This window comes from Chaetura pelagica, unplaced genomic scaffold, assembly GCF_000747805.2.
Source record: "Chaetura pelagica isolate M959 unplaced genomic scaffold, ChaPel_1.0 scaffold145, whole genome shotgun sequence".
Taxonomy (NCBI): Eukaryota; Metazoa; Chordata; class Aves; order Apodiformes; family Apodidae; genus Chaetura; species Chaetura pelagica.
Window position 1 is genome coordinate 2,875,046 of NW_009953332.1, and position 20,736 is coordinate 2,895,781.

The 20,736-nt window shown below is 44.5% G+C and overlaps 1 protein-coding gene across 1 annotated transcript in view; it reads left to right on the top strand.

Moving 5' to 3' along the window:
• The window catches only part of PSD3 (pleckstrin and Sec7 domain containing 3), a 75,547-nt gene that overhangs the window by 29,684 nt on the left and 25,127 nt on the right, over nucleotides 1–20,736 (top strand). Inside the window, exon 8 of the mRNA XM_009998159.1 lies at nucleotides 17,204–17,247. Within this exon, the coding sequence (XP_009996461.1) occupies nucleotides 17,204–17,247 (44 nt within the window). The remainder of the gene's footprint in view (nucleotides 1–17,203; nucleotides 17,248–20,736) is intronic.

Sequence of the window (20,736 nt, forward strand, 5' to 3'; positions counted from 1 at the left end):
TTTTTCCTGTTGAAAATATTTCTGTTGGGATAATGTTTCTGGGGCAGCCATTTCTGATCTGTTTGAAATCAAAGATCTGTTACTGAAGGCCCCTTTCAGCTGCTAGGAAACAACAGACTAATCTGCCAGTATGGAAGTCAGGGAATGCAGGATAAAACCATTAATCCTTGTCTTAAACAGTTGTTTGCAAAAGCATACTTCCTTTCACTCTCTGAACAGCCACAGAGCCATAGTGACTAAAGGGAACACCCAGCTTGTCTTAGCTTTTCTCCGTCCTCAGCAAGGACCTCTTGCTCTGATAACCTTTGTTCCTTCTGGCTTACAGTTTTTTGGATGATGTTGTTTGTTCTGTCTAAGAGTAATAATCAGATAAAGCATGCAGAACTGTGAATTAAACCAGGTTATGATGTTGCATGCCATGCCTTGGATCCCATGAGTAAGAGGGATCCTGTCATCCCCCTGCCCTATTGAAATGCAAATGTATTTTATTTTTGTGTTCCAGGAACTTGCTTCAGTGCAAGAGAAAAATCTGAAATCTCTGCACTTCTTTCAAGCTAAATAAGCCCAGGTATTGTGTAGAGGAAAGCAATGTAAGATAATAGCAAAATCCTAATTCTCCCCACAAACTCTGTGTCCCTGAGCAGGGAAAGCAGAGCTTTAGAAAAAGCTTAAAGCATAAAATTTTGTAATAGTGATTCATGAATAATGATTCCTCTGCATGGTTTAGGGGGGGTACTAGGAATCGCTTATCTCACTAGGAAGCAGCCATTACAGGACAGGCCTGTTTCTGCTTTCATGATCTGCATTTTTTTTAAATTATTTTTGCTCTTCCAACCTTTCATCTCTTTGCTTTCCAGTTGTTATTCAAAAGATCTCACCTAGTCCACCAGGCTTTTGTGTCAGCAAAGAGTGAAACCCAAGTAGAGTCAGCTAAGAATTTCCATTGCTACTAGCTGCAATTACATGGCTCAATACCAGGCTCCTAATGAATGTTTGGGGGTTTAATTTTCATCTGTGGAGGCAAGGTCTCCGTACTGTCTTGTCCAGGTTGAGCAGGCAAGTGAATATTTTGATGTTTACTTTCTTCAGCCTTTTAGATAGCCAAGGCTGTCAGCAGCACCCTCCTTTAACTGAAATGCTTTGCAGCTCCTGAGGATGAATGTCACTGTTCAGCTCTTCCCATTTCTTGTGCTGTCAGTGTGGAGGATACAGACTGGTAGTCTCTAGGAATGATGCACTCTCCTTAAAGGAGGAATTTTGGGCTTTTTTTTTTGAGCTGGGAAATCTCTAATACAATGTCATACATACATTTTGGTCCCTATGACATATTACTCCCACTTCCATGTAGGTAGAAAACAAATTCTGAAAAACATTCTTTGATCTTCCACCCACTCATCTGCTTGAAATTTAAGTTCTGTGCTGCAACTTGAGGGAAGGAGGAGTAGGAATATAATTTATACCATATTTAAAGAAAAAAAAAAAGAAGAGGAAAAAAAAGAGAAGAAAACACTACTTCCACCAGCTTTAGAATTATTGCTGCTCTATCTGTCTTTGGTTTTCCTCCCTTCTGTTTCTCACCACACTTTTCAAATGATACTGAACTGTTCTCTGTCTGACCCAGTTACACTCTTTTCTTTCAAGCAAGAGCTCTAGGTTGCCTCTTAGATTTTGATTTTTTTTTTTCCCCTCCTTTTCTATGGTGTTAAGTGGAACTTAATAGTTTCCTTCTGAGATCATGCTTCCTTGGGTGAAGAAGTATTCATAAAATCCTGGTACAAGCATGGGGCAAATCCAAGCCACCTATTTTCTGCCTTGCTGACAGATGGGTTCTGGCAGGAGCCATGGAGGATTAGGAAGAATTTCTCCTGCTTTTTGGGGCAAGACAGCTGGCCATCACATCGTAGGTACATGCATTTGTGGAGGACACAATTTTATTTGTGGGATAATAAAGGTGATGCCTATATCCCCCTGGATCTGCTCCTTCCATAGTTTAATGCTTGCAAGTGCAGCTGACACTCACATGAAACTTGTGTGGTTCTGAGAGTAGCCTGGATTATCTTTTTTGCCTCTTTCCGTTTCCCTCTTTACTTTTTGTTGTTACTGTGTTTGCTGTCTGAATCAGAGGGAAGTATTAAAGGGTGGTTGTTTTTCTTCTTTCATGCATATCTCCAGGGCAGTGCTGGGTGGTGAAGGGTTTATTTTGGTGGTGACTCTAAGCATGCTTGCTGCAGGGACAAGGGCAGGGGTTGTTTGCAGCTGATCTAAGAGAGTTGGTAGGCTTTGCACCAGTGCTTGGTTCACCTCCCTGTGGATTTCTTTCACAGCAGTGCAGAACTGTAGGTTTTTGGTACTTTCATGGCTTTGTTCAAGGTGCTGCTGTTTTCTGTAGCTACATTTGGCAGCTTTAACTTAAGGAACTTGGTGGTCTGTGTTCGTTGGTGCCTACTATGTGGCTCATGTAATTTCTACGAGCCCTGTTGGCAGGGGACAATAGTTCCTAAAAGGAGGCGTGCAAAAGGAGAAACATTTTCCCCTGGCTATGATAGTGCTTTGCCAGGAAATGTAACAGCTGATCTGTGACATGGAGCTGTGTCCCGATACACTGTGAGGAAAATGAAGATGAATAATGGCATCTCTTCACTTGCAATGCTCATCAGGATAAAGGAGACACAGTTTCTTTGCATCCCTGTTGTTATCAGGGAGCTCATTTTCCTTAAAGCTGTGGTCTCCCACCATTCTCAGCCGGGCACTTAACCTTACAAGTGGTTTCTTTTGGCTCAGGGTGCAGCATGGATCCCAGAGAGGTACTGTGATACCAGGATTGACGTGGTATTCCACCAGCCAGTACGGTTTGTCACCCTGCTCTCTTTTAGGGGCTTACTGATATAAAAAGTCAGTAGTGAAGACTTGTGTCTGTGACCACAAGCCAGCTGGTTATGAATGTGTTTCCAGCCTTCTTGTCATGTAAAATGAAACATACAGACTTCAATTGCCCTCACGGGGTTGTAGGAGCAATGCTTGGGTTTTCGTGGTGCTATGAGTTGATGTGCTGTGCTTCATGGTTGAGCTGCATTTCTAAAAGCACATGGTTATGCAGCTACAATAGCCTTGTTGACATGGGATAGCTTTCAGGACTGTGGTAATTTGACCACTTTCCATTGTAAGGATTACATTCTATATTGTAAGAGAAGTCAGTCATCTCCAAGGGTTCTTCCAGAACCTGTAGCACAGGTGTTATGTACTACACTATAAACCATAAGCAAATGAAAGATTCCTTCTTGAAGACATAAACAGATGGTGCTTTTTTTTGCTGGTAAATTCATATTGGGATGAAACCCAGCATCTCTGTTGTAATCTGCTAATAATGTACTGTGCTTGGTGGAGAATAGGAGTTTCTCATTGGGGAAAGCTAGGTGGATAGTTTTGATTAATGATTTTGAAATTTTCTGTCAATATCTGTCATTCTCCCACCATACGTTCTGTTGTCATGTTGTTCCATAGTCATCATGTATGAGTAGCTTATCTGGTAGAATTAGCTTTCCCCTCCCTGTCAGTTTTGAGGAGAAGAAAAAAACAAGGATGAATAAAGACAATCTTAAGGAAGGTTTACTGTTCTTTATTTAACAAACAATGTTTAATAGCGGCATTAAATGTTGTCACTTTTATGTGTTACACAAATATGTTACTGGCTCTTGAGAGTATATTTCAAGTGATTGATGTGTGTGTGTTCATGTGTTTTGTTGGCTTTTGTTGGTATGTTATGTCACTGGGATCAGGCTTGAATGATGCTAATGGATTCTTGTGGTTTTGTGTGAGGACACTGCAATTCTTCATACACAGTAGTGTGGTCCTTGGGTTTGGTCCTTAAAAGCCGGTATTGATTTAGCTTTGAATTCCACGTCTTTTATTCTTGTGTAGTTTATTTGCTGAGTGACTTTAGGAGGACCAAGCAAGGACTGAGTATGTTTTGCCTCCTTTGAGTTGAAATTTGACTGGTGGGAGGAGGAGATGGGACAGAGCTTATTGCACATTAAGTTGGAACAGCTGCCTGTTTCCTGTGTGAGTGATGTAGTCAGCCATAGTGTCCATGACAGGTGAAAAGCTTTTGGGTTGCTTTAAAAGGATGAGGTGGAAGGAACAGTAGAGACTGTTTTTTCCCTCCTCCTGTCTGTTCTGGCCCAAGGTTTCAAATTCTCATCTGCTGGTTTATGGTTTGCTCCTTAGAGGTACTGGTAGTGACGGTCCATTAGGTCACCATCCTTTTAGTCACCACAGTGGTGTCACTGGGCTATTCAAACTAAATACTGAGTATCTGCCTTCTACCTCTTCCCTGCCAGCTCTTTACTGGCCTCTGGTCAAGGAGAAGATGGTGGCTTCTCAGCACACCTGGAGGGTCCCCTGTGTGCGGACAGCTTTAATTTTTCTGATATTGCACAGCCATATCAGCTCCTCTTAAAAAAATGCCTTGCTATCTCTTTATTCATTTTAACAACCCACTTCTCTCTCAGAAATCCCTGCTGCTCAGTTACAGACAGAAATCAATCTCATGTGCATGCTAATTTCTAAAATGGTGGGACTTGTCTCATGTTGAAGAGTGGCCTTTTCCCAGAAGAAGGCAGTCACTCTGTACCCAGAGTGACTTAGCTGCTGGCTCAGTCGATAGCACAAGATTATGTTGTCACTTGCAGATGATAATCAGGGGCACTAAGCAGAAGACATTGAAGGCTTCAAAAGCATAATCTCAGGAGGCTCTGTCTTTTGAAGAGTGTGAGCTGTGTTTTCCATAGTCCATTGGGGAAATAAATAAATTGAACAAGATGCAGCCTGTCACCCTTTGCATTTTGGTCTGCTGCTTGGTTGCAGGTGAACCAGACCTGTTCCCCTATGAATTAAGGTTCCTGTCCTGCCTGAGGATCTGCCAGTCTTGGCTCAGGGGATGCTAGGTAGAGAACTGCTGCACTCAGGCTGCAGTGATGGTGTGGTGCTGTGGACAACAGAAGAGAAATGTTGCTGTGATTCAGCTTAACTTGTTTCTAATAATGAAATTGCTTTACCTAATTCACATTTGCCTAGGTCTGCATGTGATATTTAAGGGATATAATTATTTCAGATGTGTTGAGGGTGCTTAAGGAGGTGGCTTTATAAATCCAAGAGCAAGAATAATCCTTTAGACGGGGCTGGTAAGATAGAGAGTGATTTGTGGCCATTTATGTAGCACCTGTCAGGACCTGCTGCTTAGCTCATCTGGAGCTGTTCGATCACAGTGAAAATTTTCTCTAAGAAGAGATTTTCTTTGAAAAGCTTTTCCACTAGCAGTGGGTAATTTCAGAGGGGTTGAGTAACATAAAACCTTTACCGGGAAGCAGCACAAGTAACTTAGACCATGCAATTGCTTGTTGCTAGAGAAAAAGGGTCTCTTTTCCTTCAGGTAGCCCCTAGCAATGACAGATTTGTGTAAAAAGCCTGGAACACATCTGGGATTTCATCTTAATGTGTCAGGTTGTGGTGGCTATCTAGAGCTGATTGTTGTGGAAGCAAGAACGCCTTTTGCTTGTTTGCCAGGTGGGAAAAAGTCTGTGTACCTCAAGTCTGACAGAGCCAGGATCTGTGGGGAATCAGAAGTTTGTCAACCCAGGAACAGTTCTTATGTTGATACATAGGGTCCCTTGCTCCCTGTTCCACTGACTATTGCCCTTCAGCACGGTCTGCACCAATTGCAGTGTGTGGGTGCAATTTGCATCTGTAGCATCCTTGGGGAAAACACAAGCAAAGGGTGGCTGTCCATCAAAGGGCTGATGCGTGCTGGGGAGGTGGCAATGTGCTTTATAAGCAAAAATGCACCTAGGGTGATAGTGTGGCTCTTCAGCCACTAAGGACATAAATCCCTGATTGCAAAAGAGGCTGGGAAAGTGGAATGAGGGGAAAAGCCCACTCAATTCATCTGCTTCTTACCTACTGCCAGGAGCTGTCAGGCATGTGATCTAGGGTGAGCAAACTCTCACTCTGCCTTAGCATGGCTCGATCAGCACTGAAAGGGACTGTGTGAATGAGGAGCTGTCTGGAGCCCCTACACCCTGCCAGCAGCTGCCCAGTGTATTTCAGAGTGGGATGTTAAAGTCAAGTGTGCCAGGGCAGCAATCACTCGTCTCTGGCTGCATGTGTAAGACTTCCAAGTCCTTGTATGTCATGGTGAGAGTGGGACGAGAGGCTCCGGTGTCCTCCCAGACCATGACCCTGTGGCTGCTGGCTGCCCTTGCCCTGTCTGGTGGGCAGGTTGCTGTACCTGGTCTTAGCTCCTGGTGAGGTCTCCAGGCTCTGCAGTCTTCCAGCTCCTTGTGCTCCCTCAGCACAAGCTGTTCACTTCTTCAGAGTTTGGGATGATGACCCCACTGTCCATTTCTGCCTTGGTGTTTGCACGAGCTGCTCCACCTGCCCCGGCATGTGCCGGCAGCTGCCATGACCCAGTGCCAAGCAGAGCAGAGATCGCTCTCTCTCACTGGAGCAGGTTGCCATGGCAATGCACAGTCTGCTGCGCTCTGGGTCTCCTGGAGCCAGATAGGATGGTGCTTTTGCAACGTTGAGGTAAACATCTCTCTCTTCTGTTTTATAGCACATCCACCCCTGGTACGAGCAGCTGCCATTGGCGCTGGGCTCCCCTCACCCCCTGTGTGTGGGAGAGCAGCTCCAGGCATCGGAAGCGCGCCCAGCCCACGGAACCGGGCTCCTCTGGGCTGGAGTGGTGTCTTGGGCACTTGTGATCCCTGGCAGTGGCTCTCACTCCTGTGGCTGGGCAGTGTGGGTGTCCCACTGCAGACCTACAGGGTACAGCTTGGGAACAGCATTGCTCATGTGGTCAGCTGCTTGCTCACAGAGGGGCACAGCTACAGCTCCCTGGGGTGCCGAGTGGGGAGATGGTTCCCCAGCTGCTTGCTCACACCTTTGCCCCTGCTTTGCACTGATCACCTTGTGAAAGTCACCTTTTTTCCTCCAAGCCCTTCATAGAGCATGAAAGTGGTCTCGCTCTCCCTTGCCCTCTGGGAAGGTACCCCAAGGACTCTGCCTAACGAGTGCAAGTGCTTGGAGTTGTGGAAATTTGCTGGGGCATCTCTGGGGCTTGCCAGAACATCGTTGTGGTGCTCTGAGCTTTCACTCATTTCTCCAGTGCTTTGGGAATCCATCGGTATTTCTCACATCCAGGAGCATGTAGTTGGCAGGTGATTGAGGACTCTCTTTTACGGTGTCTTTTGTTATTGCAGGCAGTAATGAGCATGACAGGCTGTTGCAGGCAGGGGAGTGTGGCTGTGTGAACTGAAAATTAATCTCTTGCTTGATCTGCTGGCATTTGTTCCAGCATCTTTTTCTCCACCTCGCTGTTGGTGTGTGTATGGAGGGGGAGTCAGTGCTGGAGAGGGGAGTGGAGCAGGGGAGGAGTTTCTGTCAGCCTCTTCTTTTTCTTTTTCTCCCCCCCCCCCCCCCTTTCTGCCACTCCAGGCCTTGGTAAAAAATGTCTCTCAGTCATATCTATAAGCCGTTCTATATACTGAAATGCCAGAAGGAGATCTCCCTGGAGCCTTCATTTCAGAGAGGTACCTACTACATTGTAGAACTGTGCTCCCAGTCTTCTCCCAATTGATCTTGTAACATTTTTTTTTTTCCTCCCTGTTCAGTGACGTGAGCAATGCTTGGAACAATCAGGCTGGCTCCAAACACTGTGCCTGAAGATGCTGGAGAAAGCAGCCTAGTGTGCTTTAAGCAAACACAGATTGCTTGAGCCTGGGCTCTCCAGACATAATCATTTCCAGATCCTCTGCAGAGGATTGGGAAGTGCCATTAGCTTTCTTCTCCCCTGTCCCATACGCTCACTTTTGGAAATGATTGGAGTTAACAGTGTTCAGAGCACCAGCAAAGTCCGGGTGAGAGCCACAGGTTCGGTGAAATACTCCCGAGAAGAATCTCTCTGGCGGCAGTCCCATCGGTCAAAATCTATGAAAATCTCGAATTCCTCTGAGTTTTCCACTAAAGAAAGCAAGGTAAATAACTAAATATTTGTAGTGTGTCTCTTTTCTAGGAGTGGAGATGGTCAAAAGGTTATGCTCTGCAGAAAGGGCTCTGGATGATCAGGAGTGATCACGGAATTGCTGTCAGGTCAGGAAAAAAAATAATCTCCAGGCTTGAGGAGAGACTTGAATGGTGAAAAGGTCTGGTGTGTGATAGAGGAATGCCCTGTCACTGAGCTTGGTGCAATAGTAAACAGTGAAAACTTGCTAGTGAGAATGCTAATTGGAGCTCTGCTCTTGGGAAAGGTGCTGGAGTTGGCAAGTGATGTCCTTGGGGTATGGGAATGATTTTCCATAGAAAAACAATTTTTATCCTTTCTCTATAGCTCTGTGGTTTACTAGGTGTGGGTACTAGGTACAAATATTGTCTCACTTGCATGCATGATTAAATATTGCTATCAGCAATTTATTAGGAAGGCTTTGCTTTTGCCTTTATAGGAATGTGTTAGTGTCTTATAGCGTGCAGTACCTCAGACTGTGCCCAGCTTCTACAGTGGCTGTGTGCAGCATCTCCTCACCCAGCCCAGTTGTTTGATTCCTAGGCAAACAACCCCTGCTTCATGCAGTATCACTTCTTCCCTCATTCCTCATTCTCACCTGGTAACGGAGAAGCACCTGGGAACCCCTGGCAAGAGCTTTATTAGCTATCTCCCTCCCAAAGGTGCCCTGTGTCTCCCAAGGGCTGGATGAACTTTATACAGTGACTGAATATGCCTCTAATTTAATTCTTGCTGCAAATGGATTCTGCCTTGGGATTAGAAGATATAACCATTTGCAAAGGTGTGTTGAATGAGGCTGAAATATTTCAGAGCATCAGCCAAAGGCATTTAACCATGTCTTGTGTCCATGTGCATGCAAACAAGCAGGCACATGCATGGATCTTGCTGTACTGTCCGTTCCCTAAATCTCTCTATCTGTCCTGAGAGAAAGCTCCTTTGCTGTGGTGAAAAGATCCAAATGCTGCACAATAGTTCCTAGCAGATTACTGCTGACTTACAGGTTGCATGACATTTCAGAGCCTCAGCTGCAGAGCTTTCATCACAGAGTAATTCAAATGGAAATAAATGAAGAATTTTATTCATTCCAGTTTCAGGAACCTCTGTTTTGAGAGCTTTATTTACCATGACTAAGATATAGTGTACTGTTACAGTTGTGACAGAGAAATAGCATGGCCATCATTCTTGGGCTGTTGCTGATGCAGTATTTGCTACTCCAGCAAATGCCAAAGTAAAGGCTGCATCTTGCAGGTGCTCTGGGACTCTGCTTTTCTGATCATTTTCACTCCAGGCATGAGAATAATTGCATGGTGTTCAGTGGGAGGATTTATGTATAAAAAGTCTCTGCATATAGTGGAAGCTGGGATCTTTTGACATTGCGTGAAACACTTAAATCTCTGTTCCCCCTCCCGGGCTTTGTGTCCACTGTGCAATCATGGTGTAATGTCCTCAGGGCAGGGACTTTCTCCCAGGGATGGCATCTAACACAGGTAGCTTCTTCAGCAATGAATGCTCTGTGTTCATCCCTCTTTGGGATTCACATTTTTTGCCTCCTGAGTGCTGTAGATAGTTGTGTGAGAGATACCCACTTCTCCTCCTGCCTAGCTCACCATGTTGGGAAGCGTACTGCAGCTTTTTTGTTTGTTTGTTTGTGGTGCTGTTTCCTTATTTCATATAAAGGTATTTCTATCTGTGAAACGTCTAAGATCTGTAAAAGCTGTGTTACAGAGGGCTGAGAAGATACCTGAGTGTCCATCAGTGATACCTACCCAGTTGACAAGATGGCAAGCAGCTCTGCCACTGATTGGTTGTGGGATTTTGGGCAGCCCTGTTCTTCCATATGTTTGTTCCCTCTTCTGTTCCTTGTCTGCCCATCTATTTTGCTAAGATGTCATTGATTTAAAGAAGCAATTTATATTTGAGCTTTAGCTCCCCTGTTGTGTTGGTGTAAAAGACCTGGAAGTTGTTGCCAATGTGCAGTGTTGCAAAGGAGGTCTTTTTATCAGTGCAAGTATCTGTGTGTGTGCTTCTACCTCACCTCTCACAAAATGCATTCAGTTCTGGGCTGGGTTTTCTGGACAGTGGTGCCATGAAGCTCCTCTCAATGTCAAGCTGGGCTTTATTTGTAGACTTGTCTTCTGTATTTCTGTTCATGTGAATGTCCCTTTGTGTCTGGACTGTCTTATATTTTATCTGCTCCCTGTACAAAATAATTGGGATGCTCAAGACCTTTTTCTGTGTCTACTTCAGCTGACATAATGCTGGGGTCAGATTTAACCCATTTTTTGCCTCAAAACATACTCCTCCAATAGTTTGCACTTACATGACTCAGCCTATTTCACTGAGCTAGAGAGTATATCCTCATGCTCTAGGCAGTGTGAAAGAGGCACCAACATCGTGCCTGAATATGAGGTCTGCCTTCTGCTGGTGTCCAAGCAGATAGGTAGCCCAAGAACCATCATCTCCTTGAAAAACATCAGGTGGTGCTTCTGTGCACACATGCCTACACAAATGCACCTGTATGCATATGCACTCCAGCAGCTGATGCATTCCAGGTGTGTATCACAGCCTCAAGCCAGCAGGAGAACCTGTGAAAAGGGTACTGTGAACTAATGTACGGTTGTTCTCAGGAGAATAGGCTCCAGCCCGGGCTGCATGCAAGGTGAGACAGAGGACCTTAGGATGCTCTGTGTGATCCAGTGTGCTCAGCAGGCTCTCCTCCTGACAGACTCTGTTTCCCCGCAGCAATGGACTGAATTCCTGAGTGCCTGTGCATGTCCTGCTTGCAAATGCACAGGGTCAATAAAACGATTTCTGAAATGGGCTGTGTAGGTGCTCCACTAGTGAGAAGCGCTTCTCTCCGTTCATCCATAATGATTCAGTATGCTGCCTTTACCAGTAACATCGATGAAACACTCCAGCAAGTAAAGAACAAATCTTTTCTAGCAACCCCATGTATCAGTTTTACAGAAGATGTGTTTCCTGTGTGGCATTAATTTACTTGCTCTCAGGAGCCCCAGCTAACCACCCTTCTGTGTTTTATGATGATATAACTGGCACAATCTTTCCTTCCTTTTTAATTTCTCTCCCTCCCCCCCTTCTCCATACAAACCATATTTTTAACAGAGGAGTTTCTCTTAGAAATGTTCTCCTCCAGTTGGTGACGCACTTGAAATTCCCTGGGTGAAATGATCTCCTTTCCTTCCCCCTAAAACATTCCTATCAACCTTATCTCCACCCACACCGAAGCAACATTCATCAGTTCCATATGCTGCTGAACAGCTATGTGCTGTTTTATGAATAATGTATGTCGGCTTGTTAGAAGAACGTTTGTTGTACAAACCAGTGGAATTTAAAATTGAGAGTGTTATCAGCAGACACGCCATGCTGTGCACTAACCCATGGGCTTCTTTGGGTACTACTCTGGCATCCTTGCTTCATCCTTGTTAGAAGGGGGGGAAATGTGTGTGACATTGAGGGCGTGTAGGCTTCGTGCCTGGCAAGGAGCTGCAGGCACTCAGTGACCATCTCGCTTTGTTAGGTGTTACAGATGTATGTATGAGGAGAGGAGAAAATTTCAAGATCTGAATTTTGAGGGAGGATGGCAAATAGGAGGTGGTGAAGAAGTGTAGATCCGTGCACAAGCAACAGTTCTGAGGTCAACCTTCATGTTCACCTAGACAGCAAACTGTGAATGCTCTTCCAGAACTGGCAGAAGGCAGTGACACAGAGACACCTGGATCCAGAGAACAGGCATATTAACACATATCAGAACTGCATGCAGATACCTGTGATGTCTGGTATCTGTTGTCTCTGTGACCTGTTTTTATTTTTGTAGGGTTCTGTTACTTTTGTTGTTTTTCCTGCCTCCAATAAACCATCTAGGGTGGGAGCTGAGGCTGGTGCCTGGCTGACTGCAGTGGTCCCAGGGGTGGAGCTGTTGGATCAGTGCTGAGTGACTGGAGAGATGCTGAACTTCTGACTGCAAAGACTGAGCATGTCTTTGCCCTGAGATGTGACTGGGGTCTCCTTGGCTGCCTGGAATCAACCTGTGCCACTGCCAGCTGGAGGGGCTGCTTCTGAAAGTGGCTGTGGGGGAGCGTGGCAGGGGTCTGAGTCAGAGAGCACAAGTGCAGCACTGTTATGGGGGCTGCAAATGCCACACGGAGTCTCCTGTAATGGTCAGGTGGTCATTCCCCCAACAACTACTCCAGAAATCAGGGTGGAGCTGAGTGTGAGCAAAGAGCCTAGGAAACAGAAATTGGGCAAGATAGTCTGGGTCATCCCTGCTGACTCTATGAACTCAGTTTTTATTTTGCCTGTTTTATCTGCTCATGACAGTCATTTCTGGCTCTTTTCTGTTTTTTGCACAGAGCAAGTAGGAGCAATACCTGTGGTGTATTCCTTTCCCTCTTGGCAGGCTTTTCTAGATGGACTAGGGTGCACAGGAATTCAGTAGTCTGCTTCAAGAGGCAGCCTACAAGTTGCCTTTCAAGGGAAGGGCTTGCGCAGTGTCTGAGAAGTCTTGCACCCTGCTGGCCAAGCTTTGGGGACCCTGTGTCTACTTGTTACCTAGATGATTTGCTGAGAGGAGTATCTGGGTAATTTGTTGCATCTTTGTCCCTGTGTACACACCTGATTGTGCCTTTCTTTTGTTCACTGCTTCTGCATGCAAAGGCTGAGTCACAGCATAGCCAGCAGGTGCCGAGAGCAGCCTGTTTAAGTGGGTCCAATGGTTTGTGCATGTGACAAGGTTTTGAGAGAAGTGAGGGTGGCGAGTGACCTTTTTTTCTTGGCAGCTTTGCAAAGCAAACAGTTTTCAGAAGCACACCCCACATAGTTTTCCTTTGCTTTCCAGTTGGAATAGAAGTACAGACTGGTAAGAGCTTGTGAAAATCTGGATTTTTAGTTGACCTACCTGTTTGCCAAAGGGAAAATGGAGATGAAATCAGCAGCTCCTTACAGAGTTACAGACTTCCACTTAAAAATGAAGGTGTAAGTTTCTTGCCCAGTTTATGAACAAATACAAACAAATCTGATGAATACGTAATGATGCCACGGATTAATTTTTTTAATACTGCAGTCTGCTAAGGGTGAAATTAAAGCTGTAGAGACAGCATTGGAATTAAAATACGGAAGGTGTCAAGGATTTTGCCTGCTATTCTCTTTCATGCAGCAGTTAATTTAATCTCCCTTCAAAACTGCAATTGTTTCTCCCAGGAGCTTAGAGCAGTGCTGGGCCTCACACGTGGTGGACCCGGAGATCAGCAGCTCTCAGAACAGGGAAAGCTGTTAGGAGTAGATTTTTGTGGTTTGGGTAACAGAGCTCAAGATTTGAAGCCATGAAGTTGGGTACTGCTGAGTAGTCAGTAGCTGGAGTTTGGATACTGCCTACAGTAGCCTTGGGTGCCAAAAGAGTTAGAAAGTCTCTCCCCTTTCCAAGTGTTATTGGTCCAGCTTGGAAGATGAGATGTGTGCAGTAGTCATCCTGGCATTCCCTGCTGTGGTCCAGCCTCCAGTTTTCTGGCTTAGGTAGCACATTTGCCAAATACTTCCCTGGCTAGCAGGTAAGAAGCTGTGATTGTTGTCAGACTTGTAAGAGTGCTTTAATTCAGAGCTTTTTATTTTTTTCCTTCGCCCAGATAGAAAACAGAAGTTAATAAAACCTGTCCTTGCAGCTAGTTAAGCACAGTGAAAATCATGCCCCTGCCATAATCACTGTTCAGCTTTGTTGCAATTTAGTGAAGCGTTTAGGTACTTGTCTTCAAGTTTGTTTGATTTAATCATACTCTGAAGAAGTGTCTGCTGTCTGAATCAGGGTCTTGGGAAACAGAAGGTGCTGGGTTATATACGTCTGCTACTGGTTGCAAAGCATGGAAGGAGGAAATTTTTCTTCTCTGATAACACGAGTGCCCAGTAGACATCAGGAAAATGTTAAATTGCTTTTGAGAAGGGACATAAAGCATCTCTAAAAGGCTGGTGAGTACAGTGGTGAGCGTGCAGCCCAGCAGCTGTCTCTGCCAGGGAGGTGGGTTGGGGGCAGGTGTAAGAACTCACGTATCTTCATCCCTTGAATGGTCTATGCTCTGAGGTCTCACCAAACACACTCAGTAGACACAGTGAACATGCCCTGTATGTAGATGCCCGGGCTGTGGGAACTCTCTAGGGTTTTCTCTTCCATTTCTGTAAACAGCAGAGACTTTCTGAGAGGTCAGATGCTGGAGGGTGGGTGGGGGGGCTGTGTTTTTTGTCAGATGTGTGCCATATGATGGGGCTTGTGTCTGTTACTCCCTACAGAAGAAAGAAGATGGAGTCTGGCTCATTAGTTAAGCTCAGGACAAACACGTGCTATTTTTGCACAAGGCATAAAGCCTGAGGCATTTGTTGTTTCTGCAGCAGTCTGGAGTGCTGCTTTTGTATGTCCTGCTCTTTGGCTGTAGTGATTCCTAGAGATTTCCTTGGAGCAAAAACCCATAAAAAAACTCTAATGCACCAGGAGGGGTGTTTTTTTCTGGGTTGTGACCCAATCTTGTGTAGGCATTTGGGACAGAGAGCAGCAAAAGGTGTTTCTTGATACCCTAGCCCATGTTTATGCTAGATTTCAAAAGCTCACTGAACTAGGTGGGGAAAAAAAAATACTGTTTCTGAAAAAATGGAGAGGCAACTGCAAAAAGGTGGGTGGGGGGGCTGTGTTTTTTGTCAGATGTGTGCCATATGATGGGGCTTGTGTCTGTTACTCCCTACAGAAGAAAGAAGATGGAGTCTGGCTCATTAGTTAAGCTCAGGACAAACACGTGCTATTTTTGCACAAGGCATAAAGCCTGAGGCATTTGTTGTTTCTGCAGCAGTCTGGAGTGCTGCTTTTGTATGTCCTGCTCTTTGGCTGTAGTGATTCCTAGAGATTTCCTTGGAGCAAAAACCCATAAAAAAACTCTAATGCACCAGGAGGGGTGTTTTTTTCTGGGTTGTGACCCAATCTTGTGTAGGCATTTGGGACAGAGAGCAGCAAAAGGTGTTTCTTGATACCCTAGCCCATGTTTATGCTAGATTTCAAAAGCTCACTGAACTAGGTGGGGAAAAAAAAATACTGTTTCTGAAAAAATGGAGAGGCAACTGCAAAAAAAAAAATAGTCTTTTTGTCTTATTTGTGGAACTAGTTTTCTGGCTCAAAATGTAAGAGAACATTTTAATTGTAGTAGGAAGCAAAGGACAAGTCAAAGAATAAGAGGCGAATTTGGTCACATTATTAGAAATATGGTGGCTTCTAACAGAAAATACTGGTCGCAGGGAATCAGTATCAACATTGACTTGTGCCAAAAAATGGAGGTGTGTCTGATTCTGCTGGGCTGCTGGCAGCATAGTAGCAGAAATATTAGCCCCTTCTTTTGCTTTCTTCTTGCAGGGTAGTCTTAAAATTTCTTGGTAGGTTTTACCTGAAAATCATGAAAAGTGCCTACAAAATACCTTCAATGCCCTTTCCTTCACCTTTGTCTGGCTGTTTGCCTTTGGATCAGAGCTCCTTATGCAAGTTTGGAGAAGAAAGAATAAATAGAAATAAACAGTGGAAACTCCAGATTTGGAAACAGTTCATCATGTTGTTTTGGGTAGTGCAGCAAAGCCCTGTTAGCAGTGGGGACCCCTCTCTGCTAGCTCAGTGTAAGCAGGATGGGGGATGATTCTTCCTGGTGGTCCTATCTGTTCTGCTGCTCTGATAAACTTATTTTTATGGTAAACTCTGACTAAAAGTTGCTGCATGTGTAGCAACAGCTTGAAGTGAGTTGCACTAGTATGTTTGACCTGCTTGTGTATGGCTCAATCAGGCTAGATTTTCACAGAGCTGAATATTAAGGATCTTCAAATAGACCATGCAAGATTTGAAAAGGAGCCAGTGGATCACAGGATGAGCAGTGGGGTATGGTAGTGGGATTCTTGTTGCAAGGTGGGCTGTGGCTTATGCACAAGACTAGTTTCAACTCTTCATTTTCCAAATTAGTTTTGTTTTGGGACAGAGTTAAGGCTATTTTAACGCTAATGTTTCTGTTGAGGATGTCATAGCTATTATAGTATGTGATTTTCAAGCTTGTTCATACTTAATGTGCTACTTCATGGTAATCATGTGCATCAACAGTTCTTCGACACGTTAAAATATTTTGAGGCTGTGTAGGAGTTATGTGCCAGAGGGAGTAAATCTAGCTATGTATATAAGGTAAATTACAAATGTGGATTATAAGTGCAAGAATCAGGGACATTCCATACCAAAATACTTCACTTGAGTCAAGTGGCCTATTTGAAGAGCTCCATTTGCTTGTAGTAATAGCAGGCATTTTTCTATTGTATGTATCAGCTACTGGAGGGCTGAAGTCAGACACACTTGGATATTCAAGTAATGTACCTACTCCCTCTCAAAAGAAATCCATCCCAGGCTGAGATCCTCACAGGCTTAAGTCAACCTCCAGACCCTTTCCTTTGCAGGCTGGTATCAACAAAAGAATTGTGACCTTTGGTGCCAAACCATCTAGCATCTTTCCTGTTAATTGAAACAGTAATGATGTTAGCAGGCAGCAGTCCAAGACATTGATATTCAAGCATAAAAACTGCATATCAGTCATTTTCTGTTTTGTGCTTAGAAAAGGAACATGTTTATGTTTGAGTGTGTGACTGGGAGACCATTCAGCTGTCTGTGAGGCTCAGGAGCTTTGGATAGCTGTTCTCGTGTAGGTTTGCCAGGTAAGCTTGTATGTTGAAATCTTGGCCCAGTTAAAACCAGTGACAAAAAAGCTCACTGCCTATCAGGAATTAAATTTGCCCTTGGCTTTCAAGGCTGTAATTTTGTGTCTTTTGCAAACTTAACAGGGCTATTAAAAGACAAACAAAAATCCTAACAAACAAACCAAAGAACCCCAAAAAACCCCAAATCACAGAATCTAAAAACCTGCTTGACAAAATTACTGTGACCTCAGACCTGGTGTTCTGGTATTCTTTACTTACATGAGATTTCTGCTCCAGGCTTTTGTGTTACCATGAGCAGCTACGGTACTTCTTTGATCAGAAATGGCTCACTTGCTGATATTAGGTAATTTTCTTCAGCATATTAATGCATATGTAGCAGGGATCAAACAATAATCCTATCTCATTTCTCTCCCTTTGCAGGCTCTCTACAATTCAATCAAGAATGAGAAGCTGGAATGGGCAGTGTAAGTATACTGCATAAAAATTATGAGTTTAAAAATAGTTCCTGTGTTTCTACATCCTATGTCACCATCTGAGTGGGCTCCAAAGCCTGCAGAAGATAGCCAGTGTACATAATGAGTTTGCTTTTCTGTTAATTAATGACCTGGCAATACTGCCTCATCTGTTTCTCCAGCAAATGGAGTTGTTAATGATAGGATTCAAGTGCATTTGTAAGGAAAGAGGACATTTCATTTAGAATGAAACTTCAGCCTGAAAAGATAGAAATTAAATCCTCTGTTGTTCTATGACTGCATAAATAAAACAGAAGTTGACGTCTCCCTGTATCTTTTGGTACATTGTGTCAGAACTACTGAATAGAAACACATCTTGGATTGAGTTTCCTGCTGTTGGTTTATTGTCTTGGTTTGTCTCCTGATTAACTATGGATAACTTGACAACAGCCTAATATGAAAGATGATAAATTGGACAAAGTCTGCTATCTCCCCATCCTTAGATGCTTTCAACATACTAACACTTGCTAACTACAGCAATATTGCAGGCAAGAAAGAGCTTCAGTTTCTGATTGTGTTAAATTGACATTTCTCTGTGGTTAGGTTTTATGTAGTCTAGGTGTGCCAGCAAGGAGTATCAGGGTCTGCTCTAGATTTTCCTGCTTGAAGAACAATGGATTTTGGTGTAAAATGAAAGAAGTCTGTCTTTTATATATTATGGCTGTACAAGATGTTTACCTGTGTGGATTTACATATCTGAAACCTCACCTTCTTGAGGTGCAATGTATGTCTATGATGCATACTATGATGAGCAATGTATGTCTATGATGCATACTCCTGCACCTTTTGTGCTAGAAGTCCTAACAATTGCCGTAGGTCTTGCAGGCCCACAGGGTTCTGACCTTCCTTGTTTTAAGTTCTTTATCTGCAAATTAATTTCTTGTGAAATTCTGTGTGAATCTTGCATGGCACAACACCAGAGCTGTTGTGGCACTATCTCATAAGTGCTTCAGACCCAGCAGAATCCATTGTGTGACTTTCTCATTGTCAGAACTTTCCTCCAGCTCTTGGCAAGAGACCACGTAAGAGTCTAAGACACCTGAGCAGCCTTCAGGTGGGAGCTGGCTTATGCCTGGCTCTACTCCCATGAGCTTTAGTCAAGGTGATTTACAAGATAGCTTGCTCCTGCATAGGTGGTAACTGCTTTGGCATTTACATAGTCCTGTCCCTATCCTTTGCTAAGGAATTTTTTGCAGAAGAATTGCAAGCATGCTGGAAAAGGTAGAAATCAGAATCCTCCTGGAATAAGGCTGTGGGATGTGGGTGTCAAGCAACCTTCTTCCAGCAGAATGCTCAAAGTGGTCAATTGTCAATTCCAACCTGAAGCTCAGTTGGAACTAATATGACAATTACTTTCCATACTGTGAAACAAAGCTTGTTCTTAGCATAGCCAAAGAGGCTGTGCCTCTTTAGGGCTGAGAGTGTTGGCTGGAAGAGGGGGCGTGGAGATGTCTCCTCAGTTTTACAGAGATCTGTGGCTGGTGAAAAGTAATTACACCAAGGAGACCCAGGATTGCCTGAGCTAGAGGGAGGAGAGACATCATTGTCTTGCTCTGCTGCAGAGAAAGGAGGATAGGAAGGGGGCATGGCCATTTTTGCTGTGATGTGACTGAGGAAGATCCTCTCTCCTTTCCAAAGAGTATCCCTTTTCTTCCCTAATGCAGTTGGCAAGGGAAGAAGTGGAAGGTAAGGCAAAGGTAGAAATAGGGTTGCAAAACCTCCCTCACAATGCTGGTTTGTTGAAAGAATGTCCTTTATCTGGGCAGAGTCTCTTTGAGGATCTAAGAGTCTGTTTTCCAAGCTAAGCAACAGTTTAATAGCTTGTCTAGCAGTACGTTATTTGATGGGTTAATGACTGCTACTAAGTCAATAGGCAGGGGAGGGTACAGCAGTACATGAGATGGGGGAGGACTGCTGCATGATCATTATGTTACTAGTCGGGAGCTACGTGTGTCATCATCCCAAATGGTTTGCTGTCCATTTCCAGTGGAATTACAGTCTGATGCAAAGCCCACAGAAAGAAAAGTCTACCACTGATTCCAGTTTTTTAATCAAGTGGCACCTTAATCAGCAGATGTGCTTCAGAGACCTTCAGTAAGAGTATTCATTTATCCTTTATGAACAGGGAAGCACGAGGACAGTTCTCGGCAGAGAGAATTGTATTACAGTTCTTACCATAGAATCACAGATTTGCCAGAGTTGGAAGGGACCTCTAGAGATCACCTAGTCCAACTCCCCTGGTAAAGCAGGATCTCCTAGAGCACTTTTCACAGGACTGCATCCAGGTGGGTCTTGAATATCTCCAGAGCAGGGGACTCCACAACCTCCCTGGGCAGCCTGTTCCAGTGCTCTTTCACCCTCACTGTAAATAAGCTTTTTCTTGTATTTCAGTGGAACTTCCTATGTTCCTTGTGCCTGTTGCCCCTTGTCCTGTCATTGGCAACTACTGAAACGAGTCTGGCTCCATCCTCCTTGCTCCTACCCTTTAGATATTTATAGGCATTAGTAAGGTCTCCTCATAGCCTTCTCTTCTCCAGGCTATAGAGCCCCAGCTCTCTCAGCCTTCCCTTGTAAGAGAGGTGCTTGAGAGCCCCATCATCTTTCTTGCCCTCTGCTGGACTCTCTCCCTTGAACTGAGGAGCCCAGAACTGGATGCAGAATTCCAGATGTGGCCTCACCAGGGCAGAGTAGAGGGGCAGAATGCCCTCTCTTGACATACTGGCCACACTCTTCCTTATGCACCCCAGGATTTCAGGGGCCTTCTTGGTGACAAGAGCTCATTGGTGGCTCACGGATAATTTGCTGTCTACCAGGATTCCCAGATCCTTCTCCTCAGAACTACTTGGCAGCAGGTCCACCCCTAAACCTATATTGGTTCATGGGGTTCTTCCTCCCCAGGTGCAGGACCCTACACTTGCCCCTGTTGAATCTCATTAGGTTCTTCTCTGCCCAGCTTTCCAGGCTGTCCAGGTCACACTGGATGGCAGCACAGCCCTCTGGAGTGTCAGCCACCCCTCCCAGTTTTGTATCATCAGCAAACTTGCCGAGGATACACTCTGTCCCTTAATCATTGATTAATATGTTGAACAAGACTGGACCAAGTATTGACCCCTGGGGGACACCACTGGTTACAGGCTTCTGACTTAACCCTGCTCCATTGATCACAACCCTGTAAGTTTTGTCACACAACCAGCTCTCAATCCACCTCACTGTCCACTCATCTAGCTACAGTCCTTCAGCTTCCTAATGAGGATGTTGTGGGAGACAGTGTCAGAAGCCTTGCTGAAGTCAAGGTAGATAAGATCCACTGCTCTCCCCTCATCTAACCTGCCAGTTACAACATCATAGAAGGCAATCAGATTGGTCAAGCAAGATTTCTCCTTGGTGACTCCACGCTGACCTCTCCCAATAACTTTTTTTTGCTTCTGAATGTTTTGAGAT